This window comes from Fusarium subglutinans (genome assembly GCF_013396075.1).
Source record: "Fusarium subglutinans strain NRRL 66333 chromosome Unknown NRRL66333_c0000040, whole genome shotgun sequence".
Classification (NCBI taxonomy): domain Eukaryota; kingdom Fungi; phylum Ascomycota; class Sordariomycetes; order Hypocreales; family Nectriaceae; genus Fusarium; species Fusarium subglutinans.
In genome coordinates, this window is record NW_023502103.1 from 203,873 (window position 1) to 231,142 (window position 27,270).

General features: G+C 49.4%; 9 protein-coding genes across 9 annotated transcripts; 5 read left to right on the plus strand and 4 right to left on the minus strand.

The window, feature by feature from the left end:
- Positions 1 to 13: 13 nt before the first annotated feature.
- Positions 14 to 1,502, minus strand: FSUBG_4444 (uncharacterized protein; the record flags this gene model as incomplete). Its single annotated transcript, XM_036682434.1, has 2 exons — positions 14 to 1,194; positions 1,265 to 1,502. 2 exons carry the CDS (start codon positions 1,500 to 1,502, stop codon positions 14 to 16), a joined length of 1,419 nt encoding a protein of 472 aa, XP_036540060.1.
- A 1,709-nt stretch (positions 1,503 to 3,211) lies between these two features.
- Positions 3,212 to 3,891, plus strand: FSUBG_4445 (golgi apparatus membrane TVP18; the record flags this gene model as incomplete). The annotated part of the gene is made up of 4 exons (XM_036682435.1): positions 3,212 to 3,248; positions 3,302 to 3,317; positions 3,446 to 3,541; positions 3,591 to 3,891. The coding sequence occupies 4 exons, from the start codon at positions 3,212 to 3,214 to the stop codon at positions 3,889 to 3,891; spliced, it is 450 nt and encodes a 149-aa protein (XP_036540061.1).
- Positions 3,892 to 6,900: 3,009 nt separating this feature from the next.
- Positions 6,901 to 9,793, plus strand: FSUBG_4446 (uncharacterized protein; the record flags this gene model as incomplete). The annotated part of the gene is made up of 2 exons (XM_036682436.1): positions 6,901 to 7,816; positions 7,863 to 9,793. 2 exons carry the CDS (start codon positions 6,901 to 6,903, stop codon positions 9,791 to 9,793), a joined length of 2,847 nt encoding a protein of 948 aa, XP_036540062.1.
- A 204-nt stretch (positions 9,794 to 9,997) lies between these two features.
- Positions 9,998 to 11,197, minus strand: FSUBG_4447 (uncharacterized protein; the record flags this gene model as incomplete). Its single annotated transcript, XM_036682437.1, has 1 exon — positions 9,998 to 11,197. The coding sequence occupies one exon, from the start codon at positions 11,195 to 11,197 to the stop codon at positions 9,998 to 10,000; it is 1,200 nt and encodes a 399-aa protein (XP_036540063.1).
- Positions 11,198 to 11,599: 402 nt separating this feature from the next.
- On the plus strand, positions 11,600 to 16,494 carry FSUBG_4448 (DNA replication ATP-dependent helicase Dna2; the record flags this gene model as incomplete). Its single annotated transcript, XM_036682438.1, has 6 exons — positions 11,600 to 11,644; positions 11,705 to 12,224; positions 12,263 to 12,383; positions 12,466 to 13,066; positions 13,116 to 13,208; positions 13,258 to 16,494. The coding sequence occupies 6 exons, from the start codon at positions 11,600 to 11,602 to the stop codon at positions 16,492 to 16,494; spliced, it is 4,617 nt and encodes a 1,538-aa protein (XP_036540064.1).
- A 59-nt stretch (positions 16,495 to 16,553) lies between these two features.
- FSUBG_4449 (BRE4-like protein) lies at positions 16,554 to 20,021 on the minus strand (the record flags this gene model as incomplete). The annotated part of the gene is made up of 9 exons (XM_036682439.1): positions 16,554 to 16,623; positions 16,673 to 16,890; positions 16,939 to 17,318; positions 17,362 to 17,590; positions 17,637 to 17,954; positions 18,009 to 18,505; positions 18,557 to 18,887; positions 18,940 to 19,352; positions 19,409 to 20,021. The coding sequence occupies 9 exons, from the start codon at positions 20,019 to 20,021 to the stop codon at positions 16,554 to 16,556; spliced, it is 3,069 nt and encodes a 1,022-aa protein (XP_036540065.1).
- Positions 20,022 to 20,996: 975 nt separating this feature from the next.
- FSUBG_4450 (NADH:ubiquinone oxidoreductase subunit) lies at positions 20,997 to 21,457 on the plus strand (the record flags this gene model as incomplete). The annotated part of the gene is made up of 2 exons (XM_036682441.1): positions 20,997 to 21,256; positions 21,367 to 21,457. The coding sequence occupies 2 exons, from the start codon at positions 20,997 to 20,999 to the stop codon at positions 21,455 to 21,457; spliced, it is 351 nt and encodes a 116-aa protein (XP_036540066.1).
- A 285-nt stretch (positions 21,458 to 21,742) lies between these two features.
- On the minus strand, positions 21,743 to 23,019 carry FSUBG_4451 (branched-chain amino acid aminotransferase; the record flags this gene model as incomplete). The annotated part of the gene is made up of 2 exons (XM_036682442.1): positions 21,743 to 22,752; positions 22,806 to 23,019. 2 exons carry the CDS (start codon positions 23,017 to 23,019, stop codon positions 21,743 to 21,745), a joined length of 1,224 nt encoding a protein of 407 aa, XP_036540067.1.
- A 742-nt stretch (positions 23,020 to 23,761) lies between these two features.
- On the plus strand, positions 23,762 to 26,621 carry FSUBG_4452 (SCY1 kinase; the record flags this gene model as incomplete). Its single annotated transcript, XM_036682443.1, has 3 exons — positions 23,762 to 24,346; positions 24,412 to 25,249; positions 25,297 to 26,621. 3 exons carry the CDS (start codon positions 23,762 to 23,764, stop codon positions 26,619 to 26,621), a joined length of 2,748 nt encoding a protein of 915 aa, XP_036540068.1.
- Positions 26,622 to 27,270: the final 649 nt, after the last annotated feature.

A 27,270-nucleotide genomic window follows, 5' to 3' on the forward strand; every position in this document is an offset into this window, starting at 1 on the left:
CAATTTACCTTTTCTAGAACCCGTCTATACGAGTTCCTACATTCTTTTCATTTGCAACCTCAATCAGATGTGTTCCCACCACGAGATCCATCAGTCCAAGTCCGACACTCTTGTATACTACAGTGCCGTCCCTCAGCCAACGACAGAGATGGTCCTCTGATTTTCTCTTTTCTTTGTCCAGAGAGGTACTGGAGTTCTTTCTTGAATGGAAAAAGGAGTTGGATCTACGCCCTTCTGAATCTACTGAATCCGTAGGGCTGGTGGGGGGGTCACTGGCATTGCTTCCGCTGCCATAGACCGTGGACATGGAGCTCATCCTACCATGGATATCTAGCTTATCCATGTCAGAAGAGAAAGATGCCTGACTACTGGAGAATCCGTCGGACTCCTCTATAGCTAGACGATGGAGCATCACAAGTTCCCCCAGCCTGTCATTGATGTCAGTGACCGTTGAGAGAAGAGGAGTAAGCACATACTCTACAAGTTGATGGGGCCCAATATTGGCAGCAATAATCTCGCCTGCTTCTTTGAGCACGCCTTTGATGTTATCAACGACAATGACCCCGCCTTCGACTGCATGCTTGTGGAAGTGTCGGTGAGGCTTGTCCTCCCTCTTTACTGCTAGCTGGATAAGGTCATTTGGAAGCTCACGCATTTCTGGTGTATAACTTCCGACAGCAATGATGAGACGTCCTTTCTTGCGGCCCTCGTGAGACGTTAAGATGGATCCATCAAAGAGGTCTTTTTGCGAGGCTGTGCAGCAGTAGATCACATCTGCATCCCTTATCTGATCTTTTATCAGGCGTCGGTACTCGTGGAATGCAGGGATCAGAAGACCGAACTTGGTGTCCGACCAACCTTCTCGTCTCTTGATCTCAGGAGGGATGCTAGCGAATCTCTTCAGGATGCCAGTCGCTTTATCGCTCCACCTATGGTTTATAACATGAACGTGCTTAATAGTACTGCCGCGGATCATCAGGGCAAGCCGGATATGCCAGTAAGCCTGAAGACCGCTGCCAAATACTGTCAAGGTCTTGACATGGTTGCGGCGCTCCAACAGACAGGTAGATGCCAGGGCTGTTCTGAAAGCTGTGAGAGCTGTTGCATTGACGATTCCAAGCGGTGATCCATCTGGCCGGAACAGGTTGAGAACACCAGTAGGACTGATCTGTGTAACACTAGAATCCTGGGATGCTTCCGTACTTGTCAAGGAAATCACTTATTGGTTAGATTAATTCGTCTATACTGTGGGATGAGGTCTCACCTTTGCAGCCCATTCCACACGGAGCACATGAGGGCATATAGAGCGTCCTAGCCATGGTCTCTGGATGTAGTGTTGAAATGCGTTCTGGTTGCTGAAAGGCTTCCTCAAGAGCCGGCACTCCAGTAGAGAACTCGTGTAGGGATGAAGCCAAAACATGGCGAAACTCATCGAGCTCATCAATGGTAAGACCTTCCAAGATCGAGTTGACCTGGTCGTTTGAGAGAACGGTATAAGTCATTTTCCGTGAGCTTTCATTCAAAAATGCGAGATGCTCTAACAACCGAGAGCTTGTAATGAGTCAGTTTGTGCAATTGTTGGTTCACCGGTTATTTGCTCGACTTTCACGGTCAGATCATGGGCTAGAGACCAATGAGTGTTGCTTGATAAGCTAAAAAGACAGAATTGATGCGTGTTAAAGATGATGTAATGGTGTAGAGGGAGCTTATTTATAGGTAACTTTGGCAGGTCCCCGGATCTTCTACGGGAGGAAACACTCCACCTCAACACGTGGTAGGAATAAGGTACGATCGTGCAGGCCATGGAACGTTTAGTTGGGTGTTTGCTGGCAGGGCTGATTTGAGGCTATTCCTGTGAGAAGACCTCGATTTGGGTAGGTCTAGACAAGTCTATAACGGGTTCGCTTATTCGTGTAACATGACTGAAGTTGATCGATTGTCACGCATCCGTAGGTAGCTGGTCTGTGGAACGCTAACTAAGTTGTGAAAGTAAACCAAGGGACAATGTTTGGAAGATGAAACCGGTGTTGTGCTCGTTATAGCATTGCAAACTTGCCAAACTGTAAAGCCCGAAATTATAGCTATTTCTTATAAAATCTAGAGTATTGTCAATTCATGGCTACCTTACGGAGTAATTAGCAAGGGGATGCAATAAAACTTAGGACATCGATCCTAGGTGACAAAAAGTTTTATGTAATCTTAGGGTAAACTTAGGTAAACTTAGTATAATTTAGTAGAGATATAGAGGATCTTAGACTAAATATTTTTGACACCTTATTTAAACGTTACAAGTCTTCTTACACCCGGAGGTCTAGGTCGGTAGGTATGTTAAGGTATGCATAAACATTGAGTGTTGATTCGTGGGCTTAAAATACAGCTTTTAAAGGGTGCCTGAGTCTCAATATGCCCTCACCTTCAAATTGATGCCTTCGAATACGAATCCGTAGAGCTCCAAAGCATCCACTGGCCGGCTGAGCTTTGTCGTTCATAAACTTGGCAATTGTCTCTGTGAAAGACTCCATTCGAGAACCAACTCCGCTTCACTCTGGGCGAGGCTTGGCGATGCCGCGTGGTCAACGTACGTCACTTGACTGTGCAGAGAATAGAGTTGCCTAAACAGAAAGTGAATAACTACCTACATGTTGAGCAAGACAGTACAAAGTAAGAAACGAAACGAAACGAGGACTACAAAAGCCTCTTGGTTGCGTCTCAGCAGACCCAGAGACTCGAAACCAGAACCCTTTGTCTCATGTTCGCCAACTCGACCTCCACTATCCACTATCAATAGCGCACCATCCATCCTCGTTACAAGGACCTGTTCCCCTACAAACACAAAACAACCAATGCCCCGTGGAGCATCCACTCGCTTGCCCTTCCTTTAACTTTGTCCGTCCGTATTGAGACTTGGAGCCAAGCCCTTTGACCCTGCACCAGCCTCAATCAAAATTGGGGACCACCTCAGCAACCATACCATCTACACCTGACGAAGAGGCTACGTTCATCATTTCAAACTTCGCATCCCCGTCGTCACAACAATTCAAACTCTCCACCTCTCGATTCAGTCTCCATCGCCGTCGCAACAATCGACATTTCTCGATCCGCTTTACTGCGATCAATTTACGATCTCGAATTGGTCTCTTAGAAAACATCAGTCACTTTCTCCCTCGGCTGCTCCAAGCCCGAATACGAAAGCTCGACGTAAGCTGGCAAGATGACCCTCAAGGAGGAGTTCCAAACGCGAAACTTCAGTATGTCACTCTCGATCAACTGCGCTTTGTGGAAGATACTAACATTCGTGTAGGTATCTACGGACAATGGTAAGCTAACGATCCTCCGCTGTGTATACAGCTTCAATCATAGCTATTGAGCTGTTAAGCCACTTTGCGACATGACCCATACCTAATCGACTACGATGCAACAACCGACTAACACTACCTGTGCATAGGCTTGGAATTCTTTCCATGATCATCTGTCTAGCTGTTGGAATCGCCAACATCTTTTCCTTTAATGTAGTTCGCATTATCTTCTGCGCCTTTGCTATGTAAGAATCGCCCATGTCATGATGAAGCATCGATTTTAACCATCCACAGAGCATCGGCCTTTGTCATCCTTTTCATCGAGGTCCCTCTTCTTCTCCGAATCTGCCCAACCTCCGGCAAGTTCGATGAGACGATTCGCAAGATCTCGACCAACTATATGCGCGCGGCCGCCTACGGCGTCATGTCTGCTCTGCAGTTCATAAGCAATGTCAGCGGTGCGAGCAGCTTGATTGCCGCTGCTGTATTCCTGCTACTGACTGCTCTTTGCTACCTGCTTGCTGGTATCAAGGGTCAGGCGTTTGTCGGCAGCAAGACCCTTGGTGGCCAGGGCGTCGCGCAGATGATTGTGTAGACTCGCCAGCTGCCGGGCCGACCAATTTTGTGGCTCTACCACGAAGCGGACGAACCACTATTCAAGTTGACAACTTGCACCGTGACGTTCGCTAAGTACAGGAGGCACCCTAAGGCTTTCCACAGCTCGCAGGTGCAGGAGGACGGGGATGACGTTGGAAAATCTGCTTATCTCGACGATTTAGGTTCCTGCCAAGAGCAGAGGCCTGTATACCCAGCTGGATTTGGCGTCTGGGATGAGGAACGGCTCATGTTTTGACTGAAGTTGATGCCCTTTCGTGCACGAGTTTCAACGACTGCGTTATTTTGAGTTATTAGCTAAAATTTGAATTCGTTTATTGTATTGCTGCCCATAAGATCGTGCGTGACGATGTCGATGTTGTTTCAGTACATTTACCCACTGCCGGATAGAATAGCTTTTCTGGAAAGCTATTGATAGCTCTATGGATCGCCGCCATATCAATGTGGCTATTCACCCATGGCCATCATGTGATAAGAACTGCAATGTGCTCAAATTAGCTGCATATCAAAGACTGCAACCCACTGTTCATAATTCTAGACGAGGAGCACATTATAGAATGAATGTAGTGTTTAAAGCTCTGATTCCCTCGTGATATGATACCCAGGTCTTTCTTCTGGGCGCTAGTTTGAATTCGGTTGATCGCTGAACGGACTCAACATTCGCTAAATTCGAGACCTCTTTGAGGTCCATACGCATATCGCGAGGAATTTAGCTTGCTTTCACGCCAACGAGCTTGGTGCCATGGCGTTCAACCAAACCAGCGCTCATCTGCAATACATTTGAAAACAACCCATTACGATTATAGAATGAATCATGGACAATACACGGTCATGGACTATACTCATCACGATACAAGAGTTGGCAATGTCTAGGGTAACCGGACCGGTTTACTGGAGCTTTGGTTACGGAAATGGCGTCAGAACGGACCTTTTGGGACAACTGCGGAAAACTTCTCGGTCTGATGGCATCATGTACAGGGTGGAGGGGTCAAACGGGCTGTGATTCGACTGGAGGATCACGATACTGTAAGATGCCCAGGGGAAACAAAGTTTTTCTCACCACAGGTGGGCGATGATTGACACGAGCCTTTGCTTCTGCTTCTGCTTCTGCTCCTTTACAACGACATGGAAGCTGAAAGAAGTACAGAATCTCGAGATCGTCGTTGGCCTTTGTTAACTGATCCAAGTTGTGACTCCAATTTCCCCGGGGACCACGATAGTCTTGTCTCTAATAAACAGTACTTACTTTGTAGCAACAAAGGGGCTCGTGGTCTCTTACCAACAACGTTTTCACTTGCAATGCATGGTTTGATAGCTCCGTTCCAGCTGGTCAGGCGACCGTCAGGTTTGTTCACCGTACCGTCCAGTAGCACGCCGTCGAGTAAGCGTCATTCTTCTGACCTCTTATGGACAGGAACGTCAACAGGAAGAAAATAGCCGGCTGTAGCATCGATCGGTTGGTGGGGAATAGGCTGCAGGAGATCCCCGCCATGATGAACTATGGCGGGTCGGCGGGAGCGAGCTGTTGAGAGAGACTCCCGTCTGAGTGAGTAAGGTACCTACCTACCTACATTGCTTAGGTATGATTAAGGTATTTCTTGTGATGATATCTTGACTACCTTACCTGAAGACAATGCTATGCACGCATAATTTCAAGACAGAAACGAGCACCTGCATTGATTTGGTGTCGCACCGCGCGTCTCAAGTTTCATCAATGGGATTGGACAGAAGGACAATCGTAGACTCATGGAACCGTACACAGACAGACAGATTCAGGGGACTTCCATGGGACTGGACTGTGGTATCATGGTTATGCGGGGGGCACTGTATCCAGGGCCATGCAAGTGACGAAAATGCTTTATTTGGAAAGCTCTGAGGTAAGCTTCAGAACAGAGGTCAACAATGGGATGAGATTATAACATGTGCTCAATTCGTGCTCTAAGATGAGTAGAATAAACGGATTGCAGCTGAAAACTGAATCAAAACTCCCACTCAAAGATCGTCGAGAATAGAGCGGCTTCTTTGCATTCTCCATCTTTTCAACTCTTCAAAACAATACACGATCTAGCTACAGTGTTGATCAGAAACGCCTCGCACCGTCCGACTTGGCGCCATCGCCATCCCTGTTTTCACAACCAGTGACGACGAACAAAAGTCACCAGCTCCGGTGGCATTTCCTGTCACCTGGACGTTCCATTTTGTATTGTATTGAGGCCAGATTCTGGCATATAAATACACTGATTCAGTCGGGCCCGCTGCCAGCTTGAAAACCCGCACATAATAGCTTTTGTACATCTTGTCTCGTCTTATCTGACACCTCAAATCCCCAACCAGAGCCGGTTGTTAGTTAGTATTGAACTATACTGCATATATATCTGCACTGCTTGTGCCTGGGCCAATCAATACCAATCACGGCAACCCCATTGGTAAGTTTCTTCGTCCCTGAGCAAAAGATCAATCAATCGGTGTGCGACGGGCGCAACACTTGGTGGGCGCAGCAGGGTGTGCCCGTATGTGGCATTGGATTTCTATCGCTTTCTGATAGCAATGGATCCATTCACAGGCGGCGCCTCTAACTCGTGAACCGTGGATCCGATAAGCCCAGGGGCTGGTCCAGCACTGTACATACATACAGTACTATACCTGCAGCTGGAACCGGCAACAGGTACAACCTACAGGCACGGCACGGGCACATGGATGGACGGAATCTTGTTGATGGGACTTTAGACTGGGATCGAGGCCAACAAATGTCTTTAAATACCAGTCTATGCCCCTGTCACGGATAAGTTCCAATTCGTCCTATAGCTTCCAATTGCCTTGGTTCTTCACACTTGTTATTCGAACCTATACTAATTGTTTTAGTATTGACCATCGTTGGTCGCCCCAGACTATCATCACACAGCCCGTCTTACATGAAACTGCACTTACCTCTCTTATTTTGTTTCGCCAACTTTCTATAATCGCTCCTCTGAGCATCTAAATATCAACAATGACCGCTGCCGCCATGCAACAACCTCCCGTTATTCCTCCCCGTCCGGCTAAGGGCCAGGACAAGAACGATTCTCCGGGCAATGTTCCCAAGATTCCACCTCGTCCTTCATCAAAACGATTTGACCGCTCGATATCTCCCAATCCCGATCGATTCGCTCCCTCACCTTTCAACGAGGGCATTCCTCACAAGAGTCCCATTTCTGCCCGATTTAACCCCAACGATGCTCACCAGGACCCAATCAACCGCCCAACCAGCGTTTCGATGCCTTCGATTGGCCAGGAGGGTGCTGAGTACAGTGCCGTGACCCACGAAGTCAAGCCTGAAGAGATCCAGGCCGACGAGGACAACAGAGCTGCGTCACCCGAACAAACACGTACCATTGCAGAAGACCTTAAGCTTCATGCGCCCAAACCTTCCCTGCCAGCGCAAAGCGCCAAGCAGCGTGTCCAAGCCGTGACCCGCACCGACTCCGATAAGGCAGCACAATTCGGCATTGGCCGCCCTGGATCTACACAGGGCAACAAGAAGCAGTCTAGTACCAATGTGTCGGTCAGTGATGGTCGTCCTGAGGTGGAGGATGAGCATGGCATTCCCGAAATCGGCCAGCGCGTGCCCATGAACCCTCATCTTGGTGACGTTCAGGCCCCTTCGCCTGGCCCTGGGTCTGAGGAATTCAAGAAGCACCACCATCGCAAGCACAGCTCTCGTGGTGGACCGCCGGGCAGTTACGGCCTCCACGGCCATGGTGTTGCGCCCTCGGACAAACTCGAGAAGGAATACTACGAGAAGCATCCTGAAGCCCTTAAGAGGGAACATCAGACTCCTCTGCATGACCGTCAAAATGACTTTGCCATGAGCAAGGATGACCTGAACAAGCTCGTCAGAGACACGCGATCCCGCGGTGCCGGCTTAGGTAAGTTGCGAGTCTATTTGTGCTCGCACTAGCTAATGAGATGCAGGCACATCTGGTTATCAGGCTACGCCTACTGATGAAGTTGGCTTCCAGGCCAGCGAAGAATATACTTCCCGCCTTTCTCCCCGACCCGCTTCCATCAGTGAAGGCAAGGTCCAGCCTTTGTCGTTCAAGTCGGAGATCACTGGCCCCGATGGTGAACATACTGTGCACGTTGACGACCCTAAGCACCCAGAGTACCGCTCGTATGGTAACGAGGATCCTGCTGTAGACGAGGAGAACCATGAATACACTGCACCCATTTTGGCTGCCGACGAAGTCAAGAATGATGATTCTTCTTACAGCCAGCGTCCTGCTGTTCATCCTCCCGCCGACCGTCGAGGTAGCGGTGACTTGGAGGAACCAACAAGTCGACCTCTGAGCAGGTCTAGCAGACCCAAGAGCAGACCCACCAGCATCTATAAGAACAACGACTCTCAAGAATTTGCTCCCACTTCTCTGGACGACGTGGAAGAATATGAGCCTCTCTTCCCCGAAGAGGGTAAAAAGGAAGCTCAGAAGCCAGCACCTGGCAACAAGGCACGACACTATTTCCCTAGCAAGGACATTTGGGAGGATGCCCCAGACAGCGTGCACTTCACTGTTGAGGTTTCCACACCCGATCAGGCGGAGCAGGCAGAGCAGACAGAGGAGCCTCGACGACGATCATCCGCAATGGATCGTCCTAAAACCCCAGCTCATATCTTTGCTCAGAGACAAGAGGAACTTGCCGAGCAAGAGGCACGCGGTCCTGTGGATATTCAGCCCCCTAAGAACCACGACAAGCCAATCTGGTACGAATCAAAGGAATCTGATTCTTTCCTGAACAACAACAAGAGACCTTCTGCTAGTCAACGATTCCCTAGCAAGGATATTTGGGAAGATGCTCCCGAGAGCCAGCTCTACGAGACTACCATCTCTGATACCCCGGAACCCGAGTTTGAGGAGGAAACTAAGGAGGGACTTACGGAGCAAAACAAGCCTTCAATTCCGGAGCGACGGGCTAGAAAGGCATCTGAGGATCGTCCTGCAATCCCAGAGCGACCTAAGCCCAAGCATACGACAAGCGATGAGGGCAAATCAAAACCTCCCGTGTCTGACAAGCCAAAGCCTCAGATCCCTCCTCGGCCTACAAAAGCCTCATCAGGAGACTCGGCAGAGCCCAAACAGAAGCCTCCCGTGCCTAGTCGACCTGCTGGTAGCAAGATTGCCGCCCTTCAGGCAGGCTTTATGAGCGATCTGAACAAGCGTCTCAAGTTAGGGCCCCAGGCTCCCAAGAAGGAGGATACCCAGCCGCAAGAGGATTTGACGGAAGAGAAGGAGAAGGCCCCGCTTTCGGATGCTCGCAAAGGTCGAGCCCGGGGTCCACAGCGCCGAGCTCCGGCAAAGAGCCCTGCTGCTCCGGCCGTGCAGTCTTCAGGTCCTTCTTTGTCATTCTCAACTCCCCAGACTCTCTGGTCTATCGATCCCGAGGGCTCTCTGTCAGTGTCCGGTGAACAGACTCCTGTTTCTGAACCAGAGCCAGCGGTGGAAAAGACCGAGGAGCCCGTCGCTGAGCCCGTCACTGAGCCCGTGACTACCCAAGAACCGTTGCCGAAGTCTGAGCCTAATCTGGAGCCCAAGCCGGAGCTCCGATCAGAGCCTGAATCTGAATCAGTTCCAGTGCATAGGGACCCGGAACCCGCAGCGGGAAAAGTACCTCAAGAAGCTGAGCCTGAGCTCCCTGCACAGCAACCTGCTGTGGAACCATCCCCAGACCCTGCTCCAGAAGCGTCTCTTCAAGAACCCGAGCCTGAGCGTGAACAAGAACACGTCCGAGTTGAGAAGAGTCTCGTTACGAACACAGCTGGTGAGAGTATCCTGGAAACCACTGTGGACAAGACAGGGGGAGGTGATGCAGTTGAGCCTGTTGCCGTATCGGATGAAGTTAAGCAGTAAATAAAAGAATGACAGCAGGCGTGTCGAGGGGGCTGTGGGTATATCATAAATGGATGAGCTGGCAACGTAATCAGAATTGAATCTGTTTTCAGCGATATCAAAAAACGAATCACAGCAACCACTTATTGAATAATGCTTTCTTCGTTTGTGCTACATGAAAAATACATACAAGGTCATATGCAGTCTTTTTATACAAAGCTTACTCTACTTGCGCCCCCAGGCCTTCTCCTGATCAACGCCCTTCCTTTCTCTTTCAACAAGTCGATCGAATTCGTCTTGTGCCTGTTCTTTTCCAGCTGCCCTCTCCTCATCCGATTTGCTGAAAGAAAAACTGTCACTGGAGCTACCAGAGGACCTGCTGCCCCAGACAGATTGTGATTCTGGCAGAGATCCGGTTTGAGAACGGGCAGCCCAGGTACGGGACTGGGAATCAGATTGCTGGGGCGGCCCTTGCGATTGTTGGCGTATGCGCTCCCACGCAGAACCAGCAGGAAGAGATGCTGCTTTATTGCGGGAAGAGGCAGCAATTGGTGAAGCATCATCATCATCATCATCTAAAACGCTCCAGTCGTCATTGGGTCTTTGACTTTGTTGCGTTGTGGTCGAGGATTGAGCCTTGTCCCAGGACTGGGTGGCGGTGGGCTGATATCTACTCTCAGAGCTGGTGTTGCTTGAATCATCACTGGCCCAAGGGTCGTTCTCATCACTTTTATGCACATCCCTACCTGTGAAAGGTGCTCTTGAGATGGTTGGGTTGCTCATTACGTCCTTGACACGCTCGGCTGCATCTTTGGTGAACTGTTTCAAGCGGGGATCATTTGTCATGGCAGCTTCGGTTCGAATGAAACTGACAGCCCTGAATGCGGGCTCAATCATGAGCATTATGACAGCGGCGTAAGCAGTGAATCGAAGACAATGCCATGTTGCGCGAGGGTAAGCTCCACGGATCTTCTTGTTGGTGAAAATGCTAGTAGCCTCATTTGGGTTAAATCGGCCGCCGAGCTTGGGCTTATAGAAGGGGAATTGCCATGTACGGCGACCACGATAGGTCATGTATCCAGCGAGTGCGACGCTCAGCCACTTTAAACCGGCATTGGTGTGGATGTTGTCGAGGGTATATTCGGCAATGGCTTTTGCTTCCACATCCTCAAGATCTCGACCTAGAGTGGCAGCGAAGCCAGAGACCCGGGACGTCGCAACAAGAATATTCCAATCACGACGGTAGCCAATTAAAGAGGCATAAAACGGGGGAGAGTATTCTTGAAAGTATCGAGTGACTTGTTCTTTGACGCGGGGTTCATATTGGTTGCGCTGGGCGAGTGCCGACTGGCGCCATTCTTCCATAGAGTGCTTGTAGCTTTCGCGAGACTGGGCAGGGCCAGCGCCATTGGGCTGAGAATTCATCGCAACCGAGTTTCTTGAGGTTGGAAGGACAGTGATTCAGAGTCGGAGCAAGCGTTGTGAGGTAGTGTTTCACTGATTCATCGGCTCGAGATCATCAAATAACGGATTTGGCGGGACCGAAAATGGTGACGCTCTGAAGCCTGGTCCACTGACGCACATGCTGTTAACTAATGGTGGAGTCGGGTAGCTTTGGAGATGACATGGATGCGCTGCAGCTCCAACCACGCTAAAAGCTTCTCCACGTGACCTGGTAACAATAGCTGCAAGGGGTCGCGAACATCGCGACGCGTTTGCCCATTAATTAAACGCGTCTAACTACTTCCTCCACTTCAATTCAAATGTCCCACTATCACCTTACTTGACGGGTTTGGAAATCGGAATGTTCAAGCCCTGGTAGGTATAATGCCTCTACAAAAATCCTACTCGGATCAAGTTGGTCGAACTAAGGTAATGGAAAAAACCACTTATACATACAGACACAAAGTTGAGCATCACTAACGGTTACAGCGCTTGCCATGGCAGCGATCGAGGAGCAACCCCGTTCAACAAACACCAAACCCTCGGGCACTCCAGCCTGTGTCCGAGGTGACCAAGAACAAACTTAATAAGTTTCAGTATCACCCCGTGAATGGCGAAACAGCCACAGAGGGCACAGAAAACGACCAGAATGTTTCAAACAACCGAATCAAGGACGATACAACGACCACACCCGCTACTCGATTGACCTGGCAAGAGCTGCTTGAACCTGCAGGTGGTACCGAAGATGACACAACAACATCACCGAATGATCGGCTACTCTGGGACAACCGACAGGATACGTTGTACATGCCAGCATTGTCTCCCATGTTGAACCGCAAAGGAAGAAAGCGTGCTAGGAGCTCATCGCCTGTTTCGTCTCCGGTAGCGGACAAGTCCAATAATCCCTCGGTAAACGTAAGGAAGCTGGCGCAAGCCCTCAAGTCACCACACGCGGATCCAACACTGGAATTATGGGACCGGTACTCGCTAAACGGAACCGACAACGCAGGTAGCCCTCTGGGACTTGCAAACCCTGCACTTGCACAGTTGATGGTATCGTCTTCGCCACGGCCATCGAAACCAACGGTTGGCGAATCCAATCTCAGACGAGCAATAAGTTGTGGCCTGAATTGGCCCAAAAGGAGAAGGGTGGAAAGATCAACTTCAGGTAGTCGCCTGAGCACCGAGATGGAGGAGATGGAGGCATCCAAGTCTTCAATGGTAAATGCACTGCTCGATACGGTGACTAGTAGCATCAACGGACCAAGTGAGGAGCCCCACGAAGAGCCCCAAGATGGTCCAGAATCTCCTTCTCCTAAGAAGAGGCGGATATATACCACTAGCAGTGGCTCTCCACGCCTCTCAAAAACCCAAGCCAGGTCTCAAACGCCTGCACAACACCCTGCGCAACCGCATGTCCAAGTTCCGGCTCAACCTCCAGTTCAATTGCCACCTCCAGAACCTGCTTCCTCGGACTATGGTGATGATGACTTTGACGAATTTGATGACGACACCATAATGCAACTTGAAGCCAGCATCAACACTACTCAATTGGAAACGAATCCGCTACCAGAGGTAGTAGCAGCCGAAAACGATCCAGTATCCGAGACGGATCACAAGACACCGGAAAATTTTGATGGCAAGCTGGACGAGTTTGACGATTTGGACGATGACTTCTTCGACGAGGCAGAAGATCTCATTACTGCGGACTCTCAACAAGTATCGCAGGCTCTAGCAACAACAGAACTTGACGACTTAGACGATGAATTTGGAGACGCATTTGGCGGAGACTTTGATTTTGAAGCCGTGGAATTGGCCGCAACACAAGCAGCCCAGAACTGCTCCGGAGACGTACGTCGAACAACCTAGGAGGATCCGCCATATGCTAAGTAACAGGTAGAGCCGGAAACCAAGAACAATCCAACGATACCTGGTAACGAATGTCTTGGAAGGCGAGTATACGGACCAATACGGACATGCACGACCAGAAAAGGTAAACCAGTCGACAATCATGCTCGAATATTACTGATTCGCAATTTCAGATTCTTCTCATTCAGGCCGACAATTCGAAAGATATCAAGACGGTTCACCTGAGGGCCTCATGGTTTGATACACCAGCCCACGCAGAAGCCTACGTTCACATTATAGGCGATTTCTCTTTAAGAGGTCAATGTATCGTTGACGATGGCCAAAATCTTCTTATTCTACACCCTGATCAACTTATATCCGCAACTGTGGTGGCTGATTCGTTCGGTTGCATGCGCCGTGCTGTGCTGCAAGATCGAGTCAAGGCCACCAGTCCACCAACACCACCCCTTATCTATGGAACAATGCTACACGAAATCTTTCAAGAGGCCCTTCTTGCTAACAAGTGGGATCTCCCTTTTTTATGCGCCGTTATCGACCGGATAACAGAAAAGCATGTCGAGGACCTCTATACTATTAAAGTTGGCATACCTTCAGCTCGAGAGCATCTGCAATCGAAAATGACCGAGTTGAGTTACTGGGCTGGGGCTTTCGTATCCTCCCGCCCAAAGGAGGATGCGGTAGTCGAAGACCGAAACGGGAAAAAGGCAAACATGGCCGTTACCAAGCTCTTGGATGTTGAGGAACACGTGTGGTCCCCAATGTACGGACTCAAGGGCAACATCGACGCAACGGTTGAAGTTGCAATGCAAGACGGAAACGATATTCGGACTTTGACTGTGCCTTTTGAGGTCAAGACGGGTAAACATGCAAACAGTAACCATATGGCTCAAACAGCGCTCTATACTTTGCTCTTATCGGACCGTTACGATATTGAAATCGCGTATGGAATTCTCTACTATATGGAAACATCCAAGACGATGCGTATTCCCGCAATCCGACACGAGCTTCGACACATGATCATGCAAAGAAATCAACTAGCATGCTACGTTCGAGAAAGAAGCGTCCAGTTGCCACCAATGCTCAAGAGTAAGCACATGTGTGGAAAGTGCTACGCCAAGACATCGTGTTTCATCTACCATCGACTCGCTGACGACGGGGATGGAGACTCGAGTGGAATGAACGAGAAATTTCATGAGCTCGTCAAGCATTTAACTCCTCATCATCAACAATTCTTCATCAAGTGGGAGAATTTACTGACTAAAGAAGAGAAGGAGAGTCAAAAAACCAAAAGAGAGTTATGGACAATGACTAGTGCTGAACGAGAAAAGAAATCTCGATGCTTTGCAGATGTCATCATCGAAGAGGGATCGGCTTCAGTCGACACGGATAACCCTAGGATCAATCGATACCACTACACCTTTGTCAAGCGAGTTCAAGTCTCAGGATTCTCATTCCTGGAGTCTGAGTTGTCAGTCGGAGAGCCAATTGTGGTCTCTGACGAGGAGGGCCATTTCGCCTTGGCCATAGGCTACGTTACAGCAGTCAAGAGGCAACGAATCAGTGTCGCAGTTGACAGGCGACTCCATAATGCCCGCATTCGACAACCTGGATTTGATGAAAGTGATAACCAGATTTTTGCTAGCATTATGGACGTTGCCCATGAGGGGGCGACCCAGGATGAGGCAACAGGCAAAATTAAAGAGGCCCCTATTCGCTATCGGCTCGACCAAGATGAATTCAGCAATGGAATGGCGACTGTTCGTAACAACCTCGTCCAGATGATGGCAGACGATATCGTGGGATCACGGCAAATTCGACGACTGACTGTCGATCTAGAAGCACCAAGATTCAAGACTGCACCCACTCAGTACATCGTATCGGATCGAGATAGCCTCAACGTTGATCAACATCGAGCTATCGAAAAAGTCATGAGTGCTCAAGACTACGCACTTGTTCTTGGAATGCCTGGTACTGGAAAAACAACAACCATTGCTCATATCATCCGCGCCTTGACATCTCAGGGGAAGAGTGTGCTTCTAACATCGCATACACATACTGCTGTGGACAACATTCTGCTCAAACTCAAGGCTGACAAGATACCTATCCTTCGTCTGGGTGCCCCCGCTAAAGTACACCCCGACGTCCGGGACTTCGCTATTCTTGCAGGCCACCCGATGAAGTCGTTCGATGAGATAAAAAATGCATGGCACGGGACACCAATCGTCGCAACGACATGCCTTGGTATCAACCATCCCGTCTTCCATGAACGTTCCTTTGATTACTGTATCGTGGACGAGGCATCACAAATTACCCTGCCCATCTGCGCTGGTCCGATCAGAATGGCTCGCACTTTTGTCCTTGTTGGTGACCATAATCAACTCCCTCCCGTGGTGAAGAACGAAGAAGCACGCCAAGGCGGTCTTGATGTCAGCCTGTTCAAACTCTTGTCCGACACTCATCCCGAATCGGTCGTCAATCTGGAGCATCAGTATCGTATGTGTGAGGATATCATGACCCTGAGCAACACTCTCATCTATAATGGAAGGCTTCGGTGCGGTACAGAGCAGCTTCGAAGGCGGAAACTTGAAGTTCCACGAATGGAGGCTCTAATGCAGCGACATTACGATGCATCGACCATCAATGCGTCAACTCCTCGTTCGTTCTGCGCTGCCCCCGGCCCGAATCGATGCTGGCTATATGACCTTCTCGATAGCGAGACACGCGTGCGTTTCGTTAACACCGACACAATACAACCCCCCGTTCGTGAAGAAGCCCAGGGCAAACGAATCGTCAACTCAGCTGAAGTCCGTATCGTTTCTCAGCTCGTTGACAGCCTATTGACAGTTGGAGTTCCAGACTCCGAAATTGGTGTGATGACACACTACCGAGCACAGCTTTTTATGCTCAAAGACAAGCTCAAGATGTTCTCTGGAGTAGAGATGCACACAACAGATCGTTTCCAGGGACGAGATAAGGAGGTGATTGTCCTCAGTCTCGTCCGAAGCAATGAAGCGTGCAACATTGGAGACTTGTTGAAGGATTGGAGACGAATCAATGTTGCTTTCACACGAGCCAAAACGAAGCTCCTCGTTGTTGGGAGCAAATCGACACTCAAGGGCAGCGGCAGCGACAGTATGCTAAGTCAATTCATATCTTTGATGGAGGACCGGAATTGGATTTACGAGATGCCCGCCAACGCGCTTGTGAACCATTATTTTGACGACTTTGGTACACAGATCACAGCTACAGGCCCTACGCAAAGGATTAAATCACCACGGAAGAAAGCTTCTGGAAAGGAGAATCGCAGGCGTTCACCGAAAACGGCCAGGATTAGCGACAAGGCGTTATTAAAAGGGAAACTTATCACGAGGGACATCTTGAACGAAATGACCAACGGCGCATATGTTTGATTAGCGGAACTGGTTTAGCATTGCATTGCATGGATAGGATAAGATCAATATAGGATCAATCAAAGCCGCTCAGGCGATACATCAGTATCTTCATCGCCCTCTTCTATGGATTTCGCGGGGCGCTCGAACCTGTTCTTGTTAACTAACAATGATCCTGTGACTGTGGATAATGACTCACTTCTTTTCTCCTACTATGAGCTTTGTGAACCGCTCCAACTCTTCCAACTGGGCCACACAGCCAGTAAGACTTGCATTGTATGAGTAGCTATAGATATCACTCCATGTCTTCTGCCGCTCAAGCTCATATCCCTCAGTATCTTCCTCCATTTCCCTGGCCAGTTCGGCGGTTCTGTGAAGGAGCTTCTTTCTTGCTGCAGCAGCACTCGGTAGATAGCGCTTCGTGGTTGTTAGCAGGAGCCATCACATGCGAGCTTTCACACTTACAGGAACTTTGCGTTCGGATCGCAATGCTACGGCGAGGATGTACAGGTTCCCGAGGATAGCAGCCACTGCATCACGCCGGTAGCTATGTAGGTGCCCAGCAGCCACGGGATTATCGCGGATGTAGTTTGGGTTGTAAAAGAGAGCGGACTGTCGAACAGCGATGAGATACTCGAAGAATCGCTCGCATGAGGCAGCGAGACATGAGTAAGGAATTGGATCAAAAGGACCCCGAAGACGAATTTCATGACGTGACATGACGAGGAGTTGTCGGATTCTGACAAAGCCTTCACGCATCCGACTTTCGAGCATCTCGGATCGTCTGATAGTCTCAGGGGTCGGATCCTTACCCTCGTCGAAGTAAACATAGTTTGCAACAACATCTGACGATCAGCAGAGTCTCCGAGAAAAGATAAACAGACTTACTTCTATACATTATACTCATGTATAAAATCATTGAGGACAGTGCGGTCCGTAGCTCGTGTCGAGCGATGAAAGGCCAAAGAATCCAATTCACAATGATGGGCGCTATAGTGCCGATAAGAAATACCAGGCCCTTATAAACACCCTGCAGTGCAACAGAAGGTCCAAGACTGTCGTCTCGCAAAGTGAGAGATATGACGGTGAAAGACAGACAGCCAACAAGACCGGATCGCTTTATTCAAGTTAGCAATGCTCTGGAACTCAAAGATTAAACGTACCGGATGAGTGCTCTGGGTAAAGCGGTATATCATGGGAATCATGTATATAGCAGCGAAGACTGCTAGGACATATGGGTTCCCACCACTCGCAGCATGTGCTGCACCACTCCACGCAGCACCGAGAATGGCTGCAAAGGCACGAGTGAAAAAGTCCTGAATGTTGCCCCCTATGCGAGGGTGGATCATGATCCATCCCACAGCGACAGCCCACCATGCATCATAAAGCGTTTTCCAGATAGAGGCGCTTTCAAAACAACAAGGAAGAGATAGAGCTGAAAGGAGAAGGACGACCTTCATTGCGTACTTTGTTTCAAACCCCTGGGAACGTCGCAAGAGTTTCCATAACTTATAACCCAACCTATCTTTACGCACCGCGGGACTGCCATGAATGATCGACTCGATCACTGTACAGTCTTCTGGTTCAGTGACTGCCTCATAGTTATCACGAGGATGATGCTTCTCGGATGATCTTGTTGTCTCTATCAGTTTTGCGATCTCCGCAAATGTCGCTCGATACATTCCGGCGGTGACGCCCCCACGATCGTGTCTGACCTGTGAGTTGGTTCTGTATAGAGCTTTCCCGAAAGGATATACAGGAAGATTGACGCGTATGCTTCTAGAGCTGGTATGCATATCCTGAACCATGGTCATGAGGTTGACAACAGTTCCTGCTGTTTCGCGGACATGTCTCGCGAACACAAGAAATTCAACAGCCTGTCCGTGATCGGCGTACGTTTCGGGCCTGTCGTTAGATCTCAGGAGATGATCTTCCGCAGTATCGAAGGCTACAAGGCTGTTTTGCATACGCAATTGGACAGGAATGAGGTCAGACGAAACGTCCTTAGGGGGACCAAAGTGCTTTCGCCAGCCTGTCATATCCATGAGTGCAGCATGACATGTCTTCACACCTTCTGACATACAATTGATGACTTCCCTAGTGGGAACCGACAGAGCCCGAGCCACCTTGCGGCCAGAATCTTCAACCTCGGATTCACTTCCCGCATCATCTGCAACAGTGATCTCAAGAGTGTCGGACCAGTCCTCGAAAAGGTCTGTATCCGTGTTCATGGAGAGAAGGGCCCTAACCACGCCCTGCACTGAATTACGAAGCTCTCGCACGTCATTTGGACGGAAGCGAGTGATGGTGATATCGATCCTCATATCTCGATAAGCAAGTGACATGTCCATGAACGTTTTGGCAAGACGCCTCCTGAGTCCTGTATCTCTAGGCCTAGGGATAACAAGAGATTCCTAAGCAGTTAGTATGACGATTACTAATAAGAAACAAGTGGACTTGACTCACCTGCATAGTATTAAATGACTTATGAAAGGCGACCGCTAGTAGGCGGTTGCCGGCATCAGGAAAGACGAGACAGTTTACCGCCAGGGCAATTGCTTGACCCAACAGCCAAGGAATTCCGTATTGCAGCGGTTTGTGCCAGGTGAAAGCATTATCATCAGTCAGGCCCAGTGTTGTAAACGCAAGGGCTATGCCTGCACATAGAACAGTCTGGTATAGGCGGATAAAGATCGAACGTATTAAGGCAATGCCGGCAAAGAACACAGCAGAAACAACAATGAGAATCCAACCATACGCCTTTAAAGCATCATTCGTTGATTCTGAAATCAAAATGGCAACATAGCCCCAGGCAAGCCCGGCAGCAGTACCAATGATAGTGCCTACTGTGCCATCAACTTGAGAACCAAAGTTGCGACCTGGTATTAGTCAGTCATCTACCATAGGAAGACCTTGCACCAGTCATATACCATACCTGGATGGTTTATTATGGTAGACACCACCATGATGTGGTCATTGTAGCCTAGCCATGCGTGGACCGGCTGTATTAGACATAAGATATAGGCGATAAAAAAGGCAAGAAACGACTTGAGAAGCTGGATGCCAGCTCTAGTGGTAGCAACTTTGCGCATCACTGATTTGAACTCATGGAGCTGCCTTGGGAGAAAGTGTTTTGCTGATAACGGGTGACTCTTCTCGAATTCCTTAGGTAGAGAAGCTTTGGACCGTTCAACAACCTCATCTGGATCTATCGGGTCCGGCTTTAAGAAGAGAGCGTCGAAGAAGCCATCACGCATCTCGGCGACCCCATACGTCTCCATATTCATTCGATCATCGGAGATAATCTGATCAATCTGCATTATGCTCATGAGCGATGGGCTCCTTCGAGAGTCCAAGCTTGGCCTCGCGAGATAGGCTTGAGCAGGCGAAATAGAGCGTCCTCTAGGAGGTTCATGGTCCAAGGTGAATCTCACGTCTAACCCGGTAGGGCTTAGACTTGGACTATCATCCGCAGATGACTCGGCATCTGTTTGAGTTGCATTTTGAGGGGGCCCCGTGATTCGAGTCCGTTGCCGGCCACGATCCATTTTGGTGAAAGTTATTAGTGGACTGATGCAGTTATGATGGTATATAAGAGAACCCAACTGCGTTGACGATACCGCCTATTGTGTCGCCCTCCAACCCAGGAGACTTGAATTGAATTATATACTGGAGAATTAAGGGTAATTGAAGTCAACGAGCTGAGATAAGCAATTCGTGGCTGTTCTCTATCTTCGTTGCGGTATTCTTGAAGGGATTATTTCGTCACCAAATACTCCGGATTCACTTATAGAAAAGTAGAAAGTAATGCTCTAGAATGAATATGCTTGCAAGAGAAATGCAAAACAAAAAAAAGACCGATTTTAGATGAAATGAGTCCAAAAGGGGAACCGCAGAATCCCAAAGAATGATGCAGGATCCAACTATTGGGTCCCGAATAGATCATGTTTTTCGGGCATCGACAAGGCCGTGCATCACTATTGCCAAGACTGGGGTCGACTTGAGAAGCAGGGATTTTAGCGAAAGAATAAGTTTTCTTGTATAAGTAGAGCTTACGAAACACATATTATCAGCATGGAGCTGAAATTGCACATGAATGACTCCATCATGTAGTTCAATTGAGTTGAGGTTTTAGATAGGGCCAATGCTCTGGTACTGCAGCACCTGCGGAACTCAAACACTCAGATAGACACATAACCTCTGATCAACTGTGCTCTAGTGATGCAGCCAAACTCGGCTTCTAAACAATAATAATTCTTTATGCTCGATATCTCATTCCTCCTTCTATCCGCTTGAATGGGATTGGATGAGGATATACAAAGTGACTAGCCCAACAGGGGTGCGGTGACCACCGGGTCACGTGAACCTATCAAATCGAAGTTCAGCAATTACCTAGGTACGCATTCGTTCAGATCAAACAAACAGTATCACGTCCAACAACGTCACTCAGCCATTGACCTCCCCCCACGCCATCTCATCGCCGAATCGAATTCCCCCTCGAGATCTCGACGATACGGTAAAACATGACCTTTATCCGCGCTGCTGTCGCGCCCCTGCGCGCCACACGCTGCATTCGACAACCCCTCTCCTCCAGAGGTTTCTCCGTGTCCGCCCGACGACAAGGAGGCGGCGGCGAGCACCAATTCGACCCTCCTACCGGCTGGCTCTGGGGTGTCAAGCCTGGTGAGAAGCCCGAGCCCGAGGGTTGGGAGTGGCCAACCTATATTCTGCTTGGCAGCCTTGCCGCCACCGCTGTTGCGCTCGCCTTCAAGCCCGATACTACGTGAGTGATTTGCACTCGGAGGATACACATCGTATTGGACGGATTCTGTCTTGCCAATGGCGAAATTCTGGCTGAGAACTGATGCGGGACATCTACTAACGGCTATACAGTGTCTCTACTTGGGCCCTTGAGGAAGCACGAAGGAGGTTAGAGGAGGAGGGAATCCTGCCCGACCCATCTAAGCAGGACAAGAAGAACTAAGCGGAGGTTACGACATACTTACAGGGGGACATCCGGTCAATTGTACATGTTATTTTGCATTTGAAGAATGGTATTGCTAGAGGTTTTGGTCTTGAGGTATTACTGTCTGTCTAATTAGGACTGTGACACAGCCTCTGACCTTTGCTAGTTTCGCTGATTGTGAGCCTTAACAAGCAATTGTGGCAAAGCAGATGAATGTTCTCGTAAACCTGAGCGTGAGCGTAATTATTTTGATTCCGATCTATCTATTCCCAGCCGCTATATAACGCCATATACACAACCACTCTAAATAGTGTAACTCCATTCATGCTCCTCATCACCATACTGGATGGCTTCGATCCATTCCTTCATCTTGAGGGCGATCTCACCAGACTCCTCGAGCTCAGAAAGACCGCAGTCAACGAGCTTGCCCTTCCATGAGATGGATCGGACAGGGCTGACAATAGCTGCAGTTCCAGCACCAAAGGCCTCGAGAAGACGGCCCTCTTCAGCGGCCTCAGCAAGCTCCTTCATTGTGTACTTGCGCTCGCTGATCTTCCAGCCCTCAGGTTCAAGACGCTCCCGCGCGAGAGCGAGCACTGAATCACGAGTGACACCCTCAAGGATAGTTCCGTCAAGGGGAGCGGTCACAAGCTCCTTCTGGCCAGTCTCCTTGTTCTTGAGAGCAACGAACATGTTCATAGTGCCGACCTCGGTGACGTACTCCTCCTCACCGAACAGCCAGAGATTCTGCTGAAAGCCACGGCTGGCAGCCTGGAGCTGGGGAACGATGCAGGGCGCATAGTTGGCGCCCAGCTTCTTGTCACCAACACCACCGGGCCAAGCACGAACAGCGTAATCAGTGGCCTCGAGCGACACGGCCTTGAAACCGGTAGGATAGTAAGGACCAACGGGAGAGGCAATGACGTAGAGAAGAGCAGATCCGGGAGGTCCGACACCGAGTGTCTTTTGGGTTCCGATCATGGTGGGACGGAGGTAGAGGGAGTATCCCCGCTTATCAGGGATGAAGCGGGAGTCGAGCTGAGCGAGCTTGGAGATGAGCTCGGTGAGGGCCTGGGGTTCAAAGGTAGGGAGCGCAATACGCGCGGCAGACTTGTTGAGTCGCGCCATGTTCTTGTCAGGTCGGAAGAGTCGCACTTTGCCGTCTTTGTCCTTGTAGGCCTTCATACCCTCAAAGCACTCAAAGGCATAGTGGAAGACACATGTCGCAGGGTCGAGTGAGAGGTTCTGGTAGGGTGTGATCTTGGGCTCCAACCATCCTTCGTCTTGATTCCATTCGATCGCAAGCATGTGGTCTGGCAAAGTTTTAGCTTTTGTGCAGGGCGCATCTGGTGGGGGGTTCGTTTACCTGTGAATTCCCTTCCAAAGACGAGATCCTCGGGCTTGCTGAGGCCCTTGGGCTTCCCCGTCTTCTCAATACTGAGTTTTGAAGCATCCAAGCCTAGAGGCTTGATGGTAGAGGCAGCCTCAGCCTTGATGCTGAACCGTTGCGCATGGCATAGCGGTCTCAAGCTCGACATGCGAGCGCTCCGTAAAGCGGAGCGGATAAGCAACGGTCTCATCATTGATGCGTTTGTGAAGTCAATTGACAATAGAAAGTTGAATTGGCGAAATTAGGTACTCAACATAAACTGAGGAACAAAATGGTAAAGGTTCAAAGATGGGGAGCAATAACCTGTGGTGTCGAGACTTGGTGGGATATTAACTTAAGTACTAGGGGCAATTGTCTATGGTCGGAGTTGTATCGGAGGTTCATGATAGAAAGATTGCAAATTGGCCGACTCAATAGGCTCGCTGCAAAGTGAGCCCGAGGTACTTTACAGGGACAGCCGCCTCCAGGCGGTCACAACCGCATTGGGCCGTGGATGAGTCGCCTGGGAAAGTCACTTAAAGTTCCGTGAACGCAGCTGTCGACGCCCTATCAAGTTAGGTAGTGATACAGGGGCGCAATGGGGGACTGATCTGACATTTAGCAGCAGGAGCTGGAGCTGCCTACCTAGACGTTATCAGCTTATCGTGGGGCAGCTAGGCTTGGCTCCTTGAATGGTAAGGATACGTGGGTTATTTGTCAATCGCGAGGCTACCCCTACACATGGATAATGCATCGCGACCAACGTCATTTCCATTCCCAATCCTATTGTGGCCTAAGCGAAGCGATCGTCGACCCTTGTATCATTCATCGTCACCAAAGAATTTCGCATTGCGAGCCTCCAACAACAACAGCGGCGGCTAAGCGCAGCACTTGCGACTTGCGACCCCTTTTGAGTTCGACCTAACGTTTGCGATCCATGGAGAGCTGTCACCATGTTCTCCTCGGCCTTTAAGTCCATCTCTGCCACCAACATCACAGGCAACTACTCCATCTCTTCAGCACCGACTTCGACGGCTGGTCCTTGGAAGATATACGATGCGAAGAAGAAGTCTACCGGCAAACCATACAGTGTCTTTGTCTTTGATCGGAAATCCTTAGACAGCCATGGTAGCTCGTTGGGCCGCTCTGGTGCAGTCTCGTTCAAGAAGACGGTTGAGGAAGTCGTCGAGCGATTAAAGAAGGAAGCGTCGAGTCTCGCGAAGCTCAGACATCCCAATATTCTCGAGTTGGTGGAACCAGTGGAGGAGACAAGAGGCGGAGGTTTACAGTTCGTGACAGAGTCTGTTACAGCTTCATTGTCCAGTTTACTGCAGGAGAAAGATGAACAGGAACGAGCTGGAGGCCCCGGGGGCAGATCGAGTCGATACGTAACAGAGGACGCAGATGGGACAAAGAGACGAAGAGAGCTCGAGATCGATGAGTTGGAGATCCAAAAGGGCTTGCTCCAAGTTAGCAAAGCTCTCGAGTTCTTACATGAGAATGCTGGTATCGTCCATGGCAACCTTACTCCAGACGCAGTTCTCATCAACGCAAAGGCATGCTCTCTAAGGCTGGTCATGGGAACTCAACTAACACATCACAGTCCGATTGGAAGATCAGTGGACTAGCATTTGCTAGTCCCCCTGAGGGGTCTGACAAGCCAACATCTATTCAAGGAATTAACTTGTATGAAGTTCTCAATATGGACCCCCGACTACCAAAGGCAGTGCAGCTCAACCTCGACTATTCTTCACCCGACTTTGTAGTCGATAACAACCTCAACTCTTCTGCAGACATGTTCTCCCTAGGACTCATGTCAGTCGCCCTATACAACTCACCCCACAGGTCCCCTCTTGAATGTCACGGCAGTTTATCTACATACAAGCGACTATTTTCTTCATCTTCTAGCGTTCCATCCGCCAGTAATAACTATCTTTCATCACGGCCCCTCCCTAGAGAACTTTCGCATGATGTTCTGCCTCGGCTCATCACAAGACGGCCTGCTCAGCGAATGACGGCACGCGAGTTTCAACAGAGCGAGTATTTTGATAACATTCTGGTGTCGACGATTCGATTTCTTGATTCATTCCCCGCCAAGACTGCAAATGAAAAGGCTTCTTTTATGCGGGGACTTAACAAGGTGTTACCCTCGTTTCCCAAGTCTGTGATGGAGAAGAAGATTCTACCGGCATTGATAGAGGAGCTCAAAGATCGAGATCTTCTTTCACTGATCCTGCAAAACGTCTTCAAGATCCTCGATCTCCTACCATCTGCCAAGAGGGCGTTCAGTGAGAAGGTCCGCCCAGCATTGAGAGAAATCTTTGTAGTCAACGCCAAACAGACACAAGAGAAAGATCCAGCCAGGGACGCCGGTCTCATGGTTGTTCTTGAACATATATCATCCATTTCCAGCAACTGCTCTGGGAAGGAATTTAAAGACGGTAGGTTCAATCAGTAGAGCTGGTCAACATGGTGCTAATTGTCTCAGACATGCTCCCGGTCATAATGGCAGCAATTGAGTGCCCAACACACTCAATTGTTGATGCTGCTCTACGTAGTCTGCCTGTCGTACTACCGGTTCTCGATTTCAGCACAATAAAGAATGAGCTGTTCCCAGTCATTGCCGCTGTTTTTAGCAAGACGAACAGCCTTGCTATTAAAGTCCGTGGACTGCGAGCCTTTGTAATACTTTGTGGCGGAAAGAACGATAATGGCGAAGATGACGGGCTCAATGGCCTGGAAAACAAGAAGACGTCATCTTCAAGTGCCTTGGACAAGTACACTATGCAGGAAAAGATTGTCCCACTCATTAGAGTGATCAAGACGAAGGAACCTGCCGTTATGATGGCAGCCCTCAACGTACTATGGGTGGTGGGCTCAGTAGCTGATGCTGAATTTGTTGCAATGGAAATTCTGCCCATTCTCTGGAGCATGAGTTTGGGTCCACTCCTCAACTTGAAGCAGTTCCAAGGTTTCATGGAGCTCATCAAGAGTTTGTCTCGAAGGGTTGAGGACGAGCAGACAAGAAAACTCCAAGAACTTGGCGGCCCTTCCAACGGCGCCGCTGCTCCAAGCGAAGATTTCATGGCCTTCGGTGGTGTTACTGGTACAAGCTTTGACCAGAACAATGGAGCTACAGAAGACGATTTCGAGAGTCTCGTCAAGGGACGCATGGGTAGTCCTAGATCGAGCACAGCAACCCCCAGTTGGGATGACCCAGCCAAGTCAAAATCGAGTACGCCCGCGCCCACATTCTCATGGTCGACCCCTCCTCCGCCTACGAATAACCCTGCATTAAAAGCTCCAGCCCAAAAGGCTCCGTCTTTTAGAACCGTAACACCGGATCTCGGTCGTTTCGAGGCTCTCACACCGTCGTCTACTCAGTTCAGTCATCCACTACAGCCTACCCAGACCCAACCCTTCCAACCTCCAGCTCAACTTCAGCAACAACCGATGGCTCCACAGCAGCCTTTGACTGCTTCGACATCCGGGTCATCGATCAATTGGTCTGCTGCTGCCAAAGCTACACCCAGCCCATGGGGAAGCTCCTCTGGGTTCGGTACTAGTGCGTCTACCGGCAACATGGGCTCCTCGATGGCAAACATGTCTCTCAACTCAACATCACGGCAACAGTCGTTTACACTTCCACCACCGCCAGGCAACACATCTACCACGCCCTCTTCGTTCACAATGCCCCCGCCACCAACAACAAACTGGAGTGGTATGAGTTCGATGAGCAACACAACGCAGAACACAACGCAGAACAATACGGGGCAAAAGTCAGGATTGGATAAATATGAGAGTCTGATTTAGGCTTGGTATATATGACAACACTTATAAGACAACATTAGTAAACGGCTGGATATAGATCTGGCTTCGCAATACAATCACGGATAATTGACTAGTTGGGCATGGGCATAGCCACAGCCCCGAGGTCATTCGGTGGCATGGCAAGACTACCATCGGGATAGAAACAGCACATACTTACTATAGGCCAGTTTTTATGATGATACTTGAGAATGATGGAAAATACATCTGTTTGACTAAACATCGGTGTCGTGAATAAATGTCGAGGCCCTGCCTAGACTCATAGGTAATGTATGCAATAAGCTAGGTCTCGCAATCTTTGATATGATTTCTTGTTGGCAGGATGTTCAGCTTCGGAACATAATCAGGCACCAGGTGTGAACTATTGCTTATGATCGTATGGATCACCAACGGAATCAATGTTATACAATAAACTCTATGGACTTCAAGGCACAGACAGATGCACCATCGGGAATAGTAGTTGGGTCGCGAATCTTCAATTTCTGTATTACGATTTATGTACGTGGGCTCTAACCCATAGTCCTGATGCCGTCTCTCGCCCAATTCAACATCTCCACCAAACGCTTTTCCTCACCCATATCTCGTTTGGGGTGTTAGTAAATTAGTCCTGCTCCAAGATATTGAAGCCCTCGAG